Source organism: Dysidea avara, chromosome 12, assembly GCF_963678975.1.
Source record: "Dysidea avara chromosome 12, odDysAvar1.4, whole genome shotgun sequence".
In the NCBI taxonomy this organism is placed as follows: Eukaryota; Metazoa; Porifera; class Demospongiae; order Dictyoceratida; family Dysideidae; genus Dysidea; species Dysidea avara.
Window position 1 is genome coordinate 4,588,167 of NC_089283.1, and position 15,148 is coordinate 4,603,314.

At 38.8% G+C, this 15,148-nt stretch overlaps 1 protein-coding gene across 1 annotated transcript in view; it reads right to left on the reverse strand.

The window, feature by feature from the left end:
- LOC136240222 (uncharacterized) overlaps nt 1-15,148 on the reverse strand; it is a 44,642-nt gene that overhangs the window by 29,205 nt on the left and 289 nt on the right. The window contains exons 2-17 of the mRNA XM_066031142.1: nt 14,819-15,067; nt 14,478-14,540; nt 12,789-12,994; nt 12,611-12,727; nt 12,128-12,244; nt 7,343-7,614; nt 7,164-7,281; nt 6,745-6,867; nt 6,498-6,689; nt 6,152-6,351; nt 4,913-5,051; nt 4,734-4,856; nt 3,530-3,721; nt 3,338-3,473; nt 2,320-2,516; nt 1,789-1,905 (exon numbers count right to left, since the gene is read on the reverse strand). Coding sequence (XP_065887214.1) covers nt 1,789-1,905; nt 2,320-2,516; nt 3,338-3,473; nt 3,530-3,721; nt 4,734-4,856; nt 4,913-5,051; nt 6,152-6,351; nt 6,498-6,689; nt 6,745-6,867; nt 7,164-7,281; nt 7,343-7,614; nt 12,128-12,244; nt 12,611-12,727; nt 12,789-12,994; nt 14,478-14,540; nt 14,819-15,059 — 2,553 coding nt within the window. The 5' untranslated portion in view covers nt 15,060-15,067. The remainder of the gene's footprint in view (nt 1-1,788; nt 1,906-2,319; nt 2,517-3,337; nt 3,474-3,529; nt 3,722-4,733; nt 4,857-4,912; nt 5,052-6,151; nt 6,352-6,497; nt 6,690-6,744; nt 6,868-7,163; nt 7,282-7,342; nt 7,615-12,127; nt 12,245-12,610; nt 12,728-12,788; nt 12,995-14,477; nt 14,541-14,818; nt 15,068-15,148) is intronic.

Genomic DNA, 15,148 nt, shown 5'->3' on the forward strand with positions numbered 1-15,148 from the left:
CTTATATACAGTGCTACAAGGATCTGCACAAATCCGAACAGCAGAAATGACTGTTCTATCTAAATGGAGCTCTGTACACAAACGACAGATGGGCTTCACAAAATTCACTCATTTAAAGAATAACTTGACACACAGGTGTGTGATGGAGGTCCCAATGCATATACATACATTTGACTCTTGTCATATAGTACAGATTTTATCCATTCTTTAGTTGGTGAAATTTCTGAGGACAGTTTGTAATGGCAACCTCCAATTTAAACAAGTACCAGGGGTTAATCTAGGGGGGGAGCACAGGTACCCCCTTGGGTTAGCTATTGCCCCCCCTAGGTTTATACCTAAAGCCTTGAGAAATGGAAAGGTTTAATTGATCCCAAAGTTGTATAATCCAATGGTCAATATTCAATGGCATCACAGTAAAACTTCACCAAAATTGAGTATATTTACACCTAAATTTTCAAAATTTTCCTGAGGGGGGGCATTCCCCCAGACCCCCCCAGAATCCAAAACGACTTACTTCGCCCCCTCTAGGTTTATATTCTGGGTTGAGCCCTGAGTACACAATTTTTTTTGGAATTTTTCAACTAGAGTAGGGACCATAGCACATCGATAAAAAGTACTGAAACAAGTTGGAGTAGTCCATGATATTAAATCACAGTAAAATAATAAGAAGTGTTATATCCCTACTATGCTTAAGATACCATAACGGAAATGCACAGTAGGGATATAACACTTCTTATTGTTTTACTGTAATTTAATATCATATACTACTCCAACTTGTTTCAGTACTTTTATCGATGTGCTATGGTCCCTACTCTAGTTGAAATTCCAATTTTTTGTGTACTTGTTTGTTAACTTTTTTTGCAAATAATTATTATGACTGGTGAACCCACACATACCGCATCTGAAATGGTGCTGTGCGTCCCAGCTATATCAATTATCGTCTGAAAAAAAGTGAAGTATCTATTACGCTTTGTTGTCAGCTATGTTCAACCCGTTACACAGCATTTCAAATCAAGAACTGTTCGAAAAGCACCTCTGCAATCTACGCATATCGAAAAATCTACGCATATCGAAAGAAAGAAATGGCGCCATGCGCCCTAGTCATATCAATTACCATCTGAAAAGTGAAGTATCCAATACGCTTCGTTGTCGACTATGTTCAACCTGTTACACAGCAGTACGAATCAAGAACTATTCAAAAAGCACCTCTGCAATCAAAGTAGCCACTATGAAAAATTCCATTAAATAAATTTAAAAAAATAGATAAATTCCGTAGCAATTGTTGAAAGTGTTTCGGGTCAATCTGAAAGCTTGTTTGGGCTTAGTTTTACCAACCTCATCGTTGTCAGAGAAAATTGAGTCTGGATTTTGGGTGATGTTATTTTGTGGGCCACGCCTACTCCTTTGTGGTTCCTACTATATTCTACCCACGAATACTGACTTAATTGTTCTCTGTGTGATTCCATCAACACTTGCTACACATGTTTTATCACATTCATTTTAATATAGTAAAGAGGTGTTTTGATTTCAAGGGTAGTTTAATAAATGGGACCATGGAAAAGTGTCCTGATTATCAAGGTGTCCAGGTTTCAGAGCATGTACACAGTCACGGTCCATAATATAAAGGAGTAACACCCTCACGCACTTGGCAGAGGTGCTAGTATATACTCAGCTGTGATCACAACTTGCATAGCAGTGCTCAGCTAATTGAGGTTTCACTATATGGCCTCAAATCTTTTTTACAGCACGCAGAGAAATAACAAGGCCTTGACAAATTGTATACAGTACCTTTACAGCTTCTGATTTTGATTCCAGTTGAGCTAGTTGCTCTTGTGAGGCTTGCAGATCCCGTCCAACAGGTTTGGTGAGATTTGGTTGGCCAGCATGCTGCATCCATTGGATAACCTGCAAAGCCACACCCATAAATATCACAACATATATGCACAAAACTTTGCTTAATTCATCTGCATAAAGCCAAGTGATGTATGTCTAAAAAAAGTTGCATGCACAAATGTTAGGTATCACTCGGTTTTGCTTTTATTCCTTCCAATATGTTCAATACTTTGATTGGCCACATCCAAATGCATTGCGATAATGTAATGACTGTTCTATTAGAGTATCTCAATATTCTCAAACAACAGGTGCAGAGGTTATGCTCCCCAAAACTGCACATTAGGATTAAGTCAGTATTTTGCTGATTGCTATCCCACTACAAAATGTTACCAACATTCCCATACATGGTACTACCTTTTATACCAAAATTAGACAACTTAACACAAATACAGTCGCTATTTGCTGCTAACTTAGCCACATACACACCTGGTTAGCTTGTTGTTCCAAGGTTCGTAGCTCCACCCCATCAGCCAGTCTCCTCACACACTCCTCCATGATGTTGGAGTGTTGTTTGGTGAGTGATGACAACTTCTCCAGTTGTTGGCGGACTACCTCACAGGCTGCCTCATTGGTTGAAAAGTGTGCCGCCTGCTCTAGCTCATCCAACAAGTCTGATCCCAAATCTGTGCATTAAATAGAACAATAAACATCACCCACACACACAATCGGGTAAAGTGTCTGTCCTACTTTTTTGATTTCACGAGCCTAAAAGTTTGGCAACTTTGAGACCTAGCTGTTTGACCTTAATAAGCAGGTGGCTACATTAGGTCACTTTGTACACAAATGATGCATTTGATAGTGAAGCTTACAGAAGGTGGCATCATGATTAGACAGGCTTCACTGCATTAACACACTACATCCTATTAGGACGGATGGACACACACACAGAGTTCTTAACATAATTTATCATAACATCCATTGCTCCCATCACAGCAGGGGGTCATGATATAGTACAGTAGAGGATAATGTATAACAATGTGTTATGGTGAAGCCAGCTAAGAAGTGTATTTACAATGCCATCACAACACCTAGCTACTCCTGCATGTAAACTAGGATCACATACAAGTCACCGAGGGGCCATGGTTGTGGATTAGGTCAGTAATATCCTTCTGATCATGAGTTCATGAGGTGAGGCTCAACTATAAAACGAACATTGTTTGATCCGTTGACGGTGTTACAAGTACACTAGAGACAATTCAGAAGCAGAGACTGGAACAGTTGAGAGACTCAAAGACACACAAAAGAACAGTAAAGCCTTCAGTTACTGTGTAAAACTGGCATACCATGGGACACCATTATTCAGAGTCAGTGCAGACAAATCCAGGTCTTTATTGTCTCACCTGTTATGTGAGACATGTACAATTGGCAATTACTTCTTAGTTAACAACAGGTATCCCACTCACATACACACGCATGCACACACACTACGTACTGCAGTTCTTACCGAGTGTATCTGCTGCCGTTTGCTTGGTAGAACTACCAGATTGCTCGACGTCAGTCAAAGTAGCTTTAATATCTTCAGGTGATGATGGTAGCTGATCTGATAATTGTTGCTGTAACCATGACATTTGCTGTTGTACCTGGTTGTCATGGAGAACAGGATACAACACTACATTACAATGGTAACAGACCACACCTCTTTTTGGCGGGTGTAGAACGTCATCAACATATCCAGCCAGCCGGTGTGTTGGTTGCCCCTAGTGACAATGCTGTCCCAGGTTGTCGATAGTTGTGCTACTAGTCTCTGGTTGGGTTGTTGTGACATGTTACATGCCTGTCTGCTCTTGTGGGCAGCTGATAACAAGTCTTTACCATAGTCGTGAGTTTTCTGTGTAACAGGGCCAGCAAAAATATTAAGTAAGATACACATCTGTACAGTACGTGGTAAGTACTGGACAAAGGGTGAGAATACCGTATAGTGAATTATTGCCAGGGTTGAGAATTTTCATGAATTTTGTGATTGCATGACATTCCATAATGGAAATTTCCCTTCACAAATTGTTGCTAGCTAGTTTAGCACACCTTGTTAGTACCACAAGTTTACCTCTCAAATGTTTGTAAAGTTTGTCATTAACTTTCTATATGGTATCCCCTGGTGATTGAATCATTATGTTAAAGTAATGAAATAGCATGTTTGAGATTTTCAGCTCAACTACAGTACAACTGTTGCAGTTTACCTCCATTAGCCTAAACTTTAGTCACGAGTCATCAAACACAATATTTAATTACCAAATGGCTCAGATCAGCAAGTGATGACTGCTATTACAGACTATAAGAAGAAAGGTGAATCAGCATATCTAGTTGTTAATTTAAAGGAAGTTCCACAGCATGGTGACATATATAAGGGTTCCTGATAACAGACAACAGAGGAGCTGTATGTCCTAATTAAAGACACTTACAATGTATATGGTAATTGGTGAATTACATGTAATGAAAGGGCTGTATCTATTATATAGGTACTGGTATAAAAAAGAAGTGTTTTTGTAAGGGCTTTAGGATACATATGGATGTAAAATTTTTTAAATAATTTTATGAGATCACAAGATGAATGATGCCACTGAAAAGTAAGACTGTGCTGTCACTGGTGGTAATAAATGTAAAGTTTAGTAATAACTGAACTCTACTTGGTGGCTCTGTTTCTGTACCACATGGTGGATTATTACTTATGAATGTTAACTAAAATTCAACCTCGGGGTAAAATAATGACGTATGGTGATTGATTCAAATTAAAAATTAACCCCCTCACTAAAATGACCCGCGATGTATGATTATTCTTTCAAAGCATTGTTTGATGCATTGATCACTGCAAACATGCCCTCATATCTTCAATTATTGCTCACCTTAGCAGCTCTCGTGATCTTTGTGTGTTCTTCTCTCAGTTTTGTAGTTGCTGTTAGTGAGTCACCAAGGTTACCGAGACATGATGACAATTGCTCCAGTAAATTCTCCAAGTCATCAAGTGCCTGCAGAAGAAGTGGACTTCATACAGAGAGGAAAAATGATGAAAAGGTTAACCAACTTGTTTTGCATCTTTCTCGCAGGTGTAAATCTGCTTCAGCTGGTCTTGTCGTACCTTCCTAGCCTCTGCTAGCTGCTCCACTCTTTTCTTTTTGTCCTCTACTTCGTCCAAACAGTGTCTCACATGGCGTGACCCTTTCCTAAGGAAAATAGTTCATCTAGCTTCCTTACAATAATAGGATTAGTGTCTTGTGGCTGTACCACCACCTTTTGGTGTGTAGTTGGGGCTCCCACACAAATGGAAAAAAAGAGAGAGGTGGTCATGAGATTGTAGCTTATGACTAATGAAGCCAAGTTTTGGTATTTAGCAGAGGAGGTCGGCAGTGATTTAAAAGCTACTTTAAAGTATTACCTTAATTGCATATTTTGGCTTGAAATTTCACATGAGCATTAATAGTCGTAATACAAAAACTAGCAAACCATGGGGGTGACAGGGGGTTGTTCGATATATGGATTGCACTTCGTATAAGCACTAAGGTAATTTAGTTTGTTTTATAAAAGATCTTTGATTTTGAGGTGAAAATTATATAACTCTATTTGACACGTCTCTTCTAGCACTAACTGGGTGTGTATATTCTTGTGAACAACACAATGATGTCACACTTTGTCATCACACATTTTACTCCATCCCAGAATATTGACTTTTGTGTAATTAATTTTTAAAGGCATTTAATCGCTGCCGACCTCCTTTGGGTATTTAGGGGTCTGTTTCAAGATCACCAAACCAAAACATTAGACAACAATTAACCTTTAGAAAAACAAACTCGAAACAAGATTTATACCCTTCCCTTATAGGGGATTTGCAAGAATTGTCATTTCTAATGTACGAAGGGAGTGTTTGTGGTGTACTTCATGACACAGACAATTTGTTAAGAAAGCCAAAGACACTGTAATTACATTCATTTATCAGTAATGGCAGTGACCTCTCACAGAAACCTATTAAAAGTGACAAATAGCAACAAATTACCCTATAACAGTCAGGGAGTCACCCTAGTCATAGCAGACTTGACTGTGTGCATGCTTAACATTCGTAGTTGATGCTAGGCAGGTGGGTGGTCTTGGTGGCTACGTTACGCAGGTAACTTTGTACATAATTGACACAATTCAAAATTTCTGTTTAGATGAGTGACCTATTCACAGATAATATAGTTTATTGGTATATGCCTTATTACCTTATTAGAAGTGTAAACCGTAAAAATATCAAAAATCTTAATCACAACATAATTAACCAATCACGTACTTGTATTCTGGTGGGTGTGGCATTTGCAGTTCAGATTGCTGGTGCATCATTTCCAACAGGCCACGACCCTCCTGGATCACCTGACGTCCACTCTCCCTTAGGTTGTCCATTTGTTGTTGATCCTGTGTTGCCATGGTATCATCAAAGGGCATCCCATCTTTCATCACCTCCTCTTGACAGAATTCACAATCTTGTCTCCACTGTTGTCACAGTAACAAGCAATATGTGAAAACGCATGTATGTAAGTACGTACGTGCATGCGTGTGTGTTGCATCTAGCACACCGTACACATACCATTACACATGATGACACACACACACACACGTCACTACATGCACACACATACCTTCTCCAAGTGCCGATGGAAGGCCATGGAAAGACGTAGGATATTCCCTCTCTCTCTTAACCGAGCCTCAAAGAATGTGTACCGATTGGTCAGTTTAGTCACACACTGCCTCATGTCAGTGGACGCAAAATGATTGTTACCACAAAGCTTATCCACCATCATCCTCAACTGAGTTAAGTTATCATAGATACTCTAAAGCAGAAAGTTTATAAACAGCAGATTTAATTGTGGGATGAATTTATCACACCTGTGCCTTAGACTCTAACTTCTCATACTGTTGCCATAGTACATCAACAGCTGCTAGGCTTTCACCAATGTCCTGTTTGCTTGACAACGATTCCATACCACGTCCCTTCAGCCAGCTTTTAACCTGCACAGAATGTCACTTAAAATTAAATCATAAAGTGGGATCTGTATATTACGGACACCTTGGGAACAACCAGTAGTGTCCTGATAATCAAGGTATCCTGATTTCCCAGGTCAGTTTATATATTAAAGGATAGTTTGGTAAGTGTCTAGTTTATCAAGTGTCAAGTAGTTTCCAAATACATGAGCTTAAGAGACATTAAAATAATGCACGAGATTATGTTTATTAGGCTATTATTACATATTTTAAAGCATTTAAATTCTATCCCCCCCCCCCCCCAGTGGCATATTTCCACAGACCTTAAATACGGCTCGCTCAAAAATTTTTAGTTGTAGATTTTGTTCCAACTGGATCTTCCGGCTACGCCATACTTCCTCTATCTGTCGTTGTCGACGCTGCACAGCTTCTAACATTTGTCTGCAAATATCAGCCACACCCACCATAATTGTGCAACCTCATTGGCTAAACACTACACTACCTGACAGTTGCTGTGGCATTGATTTTATCAGGTGTGATACTTGATGTCCCTAAATCATCTGGTTTATGTTCAATTGAGCCAATCAGATCTCTTCCCTCCTTTAGTACATCTTGTGCACACATCTTGAGCTCCTCCTCCAGGTTTTCATGGTGATGCAACACCTGCTCTGCCCCCTCAACATCTTCAACAATGTGTTCCTTCATCATGTGATGCTCCAAGTGGATCATGTGATCCAGTAGTGACTCCACCTCCACAATAAATTGCTCAAGATTCTGTGACATCAAATAACATTACAACACAATCATAACACAACGCTGTTTCATGGCACTTTTAAATACTACACACACATACAGACAGACTATACTTTTATCCTCAAACTACAGAATCAAGATGTAACACAATGTATGCTGGTGCAACCACAAATATTTACGCTTAAATTGATGACTTTGTTTATGCACTATGATATAACTACAAGAATAACTACAGGTGATTGGGGCTTGTGATAAAGATATTCACGATGGCAATCAATTCAAAAATAAAATTGCAGTTAGTTAAATGTTCTATTCTTTCAAATTAGCTGAAGAATGTCATTGAACTAATGTCCAAGTAGGCCACAATGATAAGCCTCATTACCTCAGCTTTCTTTATAATGCGACAAGTGTATCTATATTCACTAGTATGGTCGCTGCCTTGTATTCCATTTACATGTAGTTGCACGCAATACAATAATATAATAGCACACACTGTTACAATATCTTGAAGCTGTCAACACACCCGAGTGTAGGGACAACGTCAGAATGATAATCAGAAATTATGTAGGAAAGTTGGGAAATTGTTTGCAGGCAACACACAAAACTGAGTGGCGAACTGCACAATGGAAAATAGTGGCCTATTATAGACTGTGGGAACACCACTGCACAACGACATGATCAGCCAGCATGGATGGCTACCATAACAAGATCATTATATATGACATCACTTTACATCATCACACTTAGTACCTTCCACAATGCCACACCAACATACGCAATACTGAGAAAGACACTACACAGAAAATTAGTCATCTGTCCATACACTCCCCTCTAGTTGACTACAAGTTGCAGCACCAGCAAGTACTTAATGCAAGCAAATAAGGCTTAAGGTGTTCTACTCGCTGTACTCAGTAGGGATTACATGGCATACTTTACCAGCCTGAAAATATAGACCAGAAACCACCCTCACAATACCTTAATGGCAGTAATAGCTGGTACACTCAAGCCCACACAAATATGCTTTCAAAGTGTCCCAGAACCTTTCTAATGAGATTATAAGAAATGGGTTAATGTCATATAGAAGAACTTTGAAATCTCTGTACCACATTATCAATGCCATGTATGGTGTTTGGTTCCACAACCACGCATCATTAAATTCTTATTGCTTAGAAAACTTGTCACAATGACCTATTCGTTTAAAAAAAAAAATTACAATCTCAATACTTGCTATGGTTACCCAAAGTAGGCAACACTTTTGTCTTGACTGCTGAATGCTAAATAGTAAGACCAGCAGATGAGACAAGCAAATCACTTCGTTACCAATACAAAACATTTGCTAAGAAGTTGTGGACTGACTTTAAAAATTTAAAGTTATTTAAAACCATTTAAGAAAACAAAACTTGCTACAACTGAAGTGTTATCATAGCTGTACCGATGTTGTTATAAATTGGGACACAGAGTCTAGGAGTTATTAATCTTTAACACCAAATACAGAGCTTCGCAAAATAACTAGTATCAACCCACACTCTAGTCCCCAGCACCTACAAACATTTCTACTTCAAAATATACCATAGGTACTGACAAGCCAGAAGAGGCTGGGATTGCATAGCACTAGAACTAATACTACATACTGCTTGTACTTCATGCAAAGGTATGCTATGTTTTCAGTGAAAGCACTTATACTATAGATACCCATGCAAAGTCGTGAAATCACTACATGCTTCTTGGAGGGCAGACATCTAGATAATGACCAGGTGCAGGAAAAAGTCCTATAAAGTAATAACTGACATTTATCTGCTCTGGATGTGTTGTACTATTGCAGGAAAAACAGCTTCACAAAATCATGACACTTTCATTAATAAATTGTTTTCCTGTTTGCAGTGACACAAGTATTCTGAGTTCATAATATTAAGCTACTGTATTATGAACTCTTGTACATATTAATTATAGCACAAAATGGAGATATATTAATTCATTGGAAACTTGTCAAGGAAAGAACAACACAATCCATAATGTACTCAATGGGGCATAGCTGTATGATCATGAGTTACTTGTGTTCCATTTCCAGTCAATTTTGGTATAAAGATACTCCTTGAATGTATGCACGTACCTACCACCCCAGTTTTCTACATGTAATGGTTGTAACATGGGCATGAGGGCTTTGCCTGATGTGTATGCCCGACTGCCCGAGGGCCTACATACCAGGCAAAGCCCGAACGCCCCGTGTTACAGCCAATATGTAACACATATCAGGCTAATAGCCTGTACAGGGCGATCAATCACCCAAGCCAATACAAGTGTAGCCTCTGGATATATTATACATGCATACCTAAAAATTTTGACTGTGGGTCAGCAGCTAGTACGTTCTGGTTACGATGAACGGACATATCCTAGAGATATCACAGAGAATGTCGGTTATGTGAGTGTGATGTTTTAATCAGTGCTATTGAATTGTTTATGGAAAAAGTACGGAGTTCACTAAAGGCCTAGATAAGTAAACTTGCTTGTAGAGTGGTTACTTCGTGCTAGCTCCATAATGGGAGGGGTGGGGTGTCCGTATTCAAAAACGTGCAGAAATAATCGGTGAATAAGTTATAGTACCAGTTCTCACCTTAGCCAACTCATAGGATGGTGAGGATAACAAAATGCTCTCCATCTGGATAGTTTTCATGGCAAAATCCAAGTCATGCATCCTAATCATGGGAGTATTAATCGATCCCCCACAATCGATTTCGGCCTCAACGTCTATATAATCACTGCCCAGTTGTAGCCTGGTTACATTTTGTATGTAGCCCGGCTAGTTTGGCGACATATGAAAAGTAGCCCGGGCGGCTCCTTTGATCTGAAGTCTGGAAGTGTTACATATAGATTAAATTCCCGTACTTTGCCAGCCAGTGCACCTTTTATGAGGTCAAAGTTTCAATGCCGACTCACAATATAACAACAGATGCAACAGGCACTAAAAAGCAGATTTTACACTGCAAAGTTGTTCTTACAAAATGAGGAATGTGTTTACATGGAAATTTGACTTATCCCCCCCAGGAATCTTGAGGTCATTAGTGGGCCCCACACACTAAGCTAGAAAGCTTTTATTCACTGCTAAGGTTTTAACAGCTGCACACACACACTCTAACCTATACAAACTATTGGTTATTACATAAGAGTATTGTTGTTATAGTAACTGACTAACAGCTAGGTGTGATAACTGTGATTAAAGCAAAACAATTAGTACATGCCATATATGGTTAATAATAATAACAAGTCAAACCATTGTCTAAGTAGTGGTGACTTTTAACTGTTTCAGCCACACTGACTTATGTGTTCTGAACCCAAAAAAGATTTCCCTGACATATAAAATCCCAGGCTTTTACTTCCCTTCCCAGCATTTTTGAGACATCCTTATTTGAGATCAGGCATCTGTTTAGGACAGATCAGAGTAACGACTGGTACTTAATCAAATTCAAACCGTGGTGAAACATCATTATTGCAACTGCAAGCATACAGAATCTTCACACAATGTTACTACTATATGAAGTACACTGTATAGTGAAAGTGTAAAGCAGTAGTGAACAGTTGTGTGATGCAGTATCTACATGAACGTGAACTCGCATGGGACCACTCAGGTGCACCTTCATCCCCCAGTTTGTTCTAAGTTCTAAACTTAAGGTTAACAATTAAGCCACTAACAATAGAATACATTAATAGCCCGGGGCCTATATTTGACCAATGCGCTGGAACCCCCGGCTTATATTTGAAACAGGTGTTTAGTTGCTTTTGAGGAAATATAGTTTACTCCTTTGTATAAACCTTTCATACCAAGATATACAGATTTGCAGTTACAGGCTTTCGAAATAAGTAAGGAAAACTTAAGTTTGCATTTTAATGCACAAAATATGGCATCTTAACAGTTTCAGAATATTTGCAGCTTTAGTAATGATGAAGTATTAAAGTCATAATCACACGTGTGACATTAACAAAAAACAACAAACAAACCAATCCTATCTGTGGAGACTGAACCACATGAAATAGAAAACCACAATGCAAGCGTAAGTGCTGATGCAGAACTCCATATGGCAGATAGCTGTGACCTAGTCATTATGGTATTTTCTCATTAATGTGGAAACTTAAGTAACCAATGGCTTCTGCTGACAGTGCATAAAGTCCAAAGTGATGTAAAACATTATGCACAATATAGCTACAGGGCATAATCAGATTAACAACTGTTATTTTTATACACATTGTAAAATACGAAGCCTTAAGACCACCTCATTATAGTAACAATGTCAAGTAGGTCGCAAACATAGCTAAGGTGTACTTTATGACCTCATTAATAAGACCAACACCTCATTATAGTGACCATGTCAATGTGCAATTCACTTGTAAGAATGCCGTAACACCTGTTTAACAGGCAGTTGGAACCTTGACATCAGAACTCTGTTTAAATTCCCACATCTCTACAGCTTGCAGTTTAGGCAACAAGTTACGACAAAAGACCTCACAATAATGATGTCATCATGCATCACATGACACTCACCAGTCGGAATGTAATCCAGTCACGATGGTTGTATGGCAAGAAGCCACCCAAGCCACTTGTCAATTGGCTCTCTTCAATGTGTCGTAAAAGCTTATCTGCTGATGACAACATGATTGTCTGTAGTAGAAATAAACAAGCAATACACGTATAAGCACTGCAAAATGATCACTGCACGTGGACACCTTAGGACCAGCCAATAGCGTCCTGATTATCAAGGTACATGTCCTGATTTTCCAGGTCAGTTTATGTACTAAGGGATACTTTGGGACCTTAACTAAGTGTCTGGATTATGTAGGTGTCCTCAAGTGTCCACATTAACAGGATGCAGAAAACAGTTTTGGTTGGATTATATGAAATTTCTGTACTTCTACTTGTATTGAGCACATAAGATGTAATTTGCTACATTTAACGCATATATTGGAAATTTGATAACTATCATTGTATCACAAACCCTAGCTTATGTGGTATAACTTGTCAACTTACTGAGAACTCAAATCGAGACTTTTCCCGGCTGTGACGACTAAAGCTACCCTGGCGACGCCAGAACTGTCCTCCTTGTTGTATGACGTACACTACATGTATCTGGCTGGGTAGACAATCCTGCAAAACCAAAAGGGGGTGTGGCTACAATAGTTGCAAAGTTTGGTGGGCTTGTGCATACCTGCAACATCTTTAATGTCTGCTTCACAGATTGCCAGCTGTAGCCACGCCCATCCAGGATCATTGCAAAACCATTTTCCCGCACCTCTTCAGATACAGTGTTGACAAGATAATAGAGGGTGCACGTGAGCTCCTCTCGTGGTCGCTCTGCCCCCTTTTCTAAAGCAGGTATCGTCACTATGGTACGACCTTCATGATCACGACCTCCTAGTAAAATTAGACAATGCCATTAATATACACAGAGGCTTATTTCACACATTTTACTGGAAAACAAATTACTAGAAAATATAGTCTATGCTGAGATCTTAATCTACCTAACCTAATCAGTGACATCATAACACATCATTACATAAACATAGCATAATAATTCCTCAGCCATGACAACTCTATGCATGTTTTAACTTCTAAAAGCCTCCAAATGAATTTCCACATGTTCTACTACACAAGTGAGCTTACTTGGACACATGTTTTTAACTTTCACCACCAGTATTAAAATAGTAAATTATGATTAAGCTATTACCAGAAAAGGTATTAATTCACTGACCCACTTTTCACTTTTTCTTGTTGGAAATAGTTAACAAGTTTCATGTAACTACGTCTCTCAAGTCTTAGCAACAACATTCTACCCAACATGAATTTCAACTGTTTAGTATCAGCAACAAATGAACATACAACATTACAGCACATTAACCAGGTTAGTAAGCACAATAGACCACATACAATGGAACAACTTAATTGTCACATTGCACAGCAAATCAACCACTACTGAAATGGCTTCTTCAGGAAAGATAAAAACAATTAAAATTACTGTATCCCATAGAAATAAACTACGAGAATTTGTCTTAAGAATGAGGGTCACCCACAAATCCTAATAACTTTTAATGTGGGTACTGGCTAGGGAGGCAAATGCATGTGAAGTCTTAGCAAATTGTGCAGTTGAACTCCTCTCAGTGATAAAACACCTACACTATTGATGTACTTGTGAAATTCCATTGCCTCTTTCCTACACTATGAATACAACAAACTTCTAACAGACAGGTAACCAGGACATTGAATGGTAACACTCAACACAACATAGCCAAGAAATTTCAATATACACAGTAGAACCTCATGATGGTCACTTTTTGGGTCCAAGAATTTAAAAATGTATGGAAAACCGGGAATAAAAATCTATCCTTTTTTTATGAGGTTTTTCCACTATGTTTATTCAAAGAATTTATTAAAGTTTCATTGTAGATACAATTTACTTCCTGCCTTAACTCAATTAGCTCAGCTATCTATTGAAGCAAGACAATTACAACACAACAAAATTGTCACACAAAGTTACAGACTATTACAGTAACACACATAACCATGACAATATTAACAACTCTTTAGAGAGAGGTCTACTCTTTCTGCCCATGAGAAAAGAGTCCATCAAATTCCAAGAATCCTGATATCTCTACCAAACATGGATATCCCACATAGGACTACTCTCATGAGTAAGTCCTCAGCACCGTCACCAACCACACAATGCTACACAAAGAGTTGGTGACCTTCCCAACCACACTATGAAACTGAGAAACCTAAAGTTTCGCCATTCAGTTGGTGACCTTCCCAACCACACAATGCTTTCAACCAGGTGTTGCCATAATGATATTCACCAGTTTATAAGTGGTTAATACACATTGTTATGAAAACTAATACATACCTGAAAGAAAGGCCAAATTAGTTTCCAAGATGGCTTTAATATCTGCAGCTCTATATTGACCACCTATTGAGAGGAGAAAAATGTAATTGAAAACAAGACTTATATGAACAATACTACACAAAGTAAGGCTGCTGCTTTATCAGTCCAAATTCATAGATGAAGCCTGATGACAATTTCCCATACGGTAACATTAATAATGTAAGATCAAGTACCACTTAGCCAATCTCAAGTTACTGTAAAGCTCAGTAAAGGTATATCCGAGACTCGTAGTGAATATAGTGATTACAAATTTAATAAGTATCAAAATCATCCTACTATATAATGTATTAATGACAGCTTACCAGATTGTCTGGCTAATGGTGAAGTTATTGGCCAGCCTCCGATGCTTGCTGGGCTTCTTGAACGAAGAGGGCTTGATTGGTAGACAGTTGGTGACGGTGCTGAGGCAGTTGCAATGTCTGGGTTACTCAAACTTAGCCCAGACAATTGAGCTGGTGGACCATTGAGAAATTGCAGTGTATCCACTAGTGAGCCATGGATGGTGAGTCCACGAGAATTAGGTGAAGGTTGGGCATTGGCCATCAGTGCTTCTGTAAAACAGACGCGCACAATTGTGCTGACATGCAACGCGCCTAAAATGTACTCATTTAAATAAAAGGGCTAATACAATG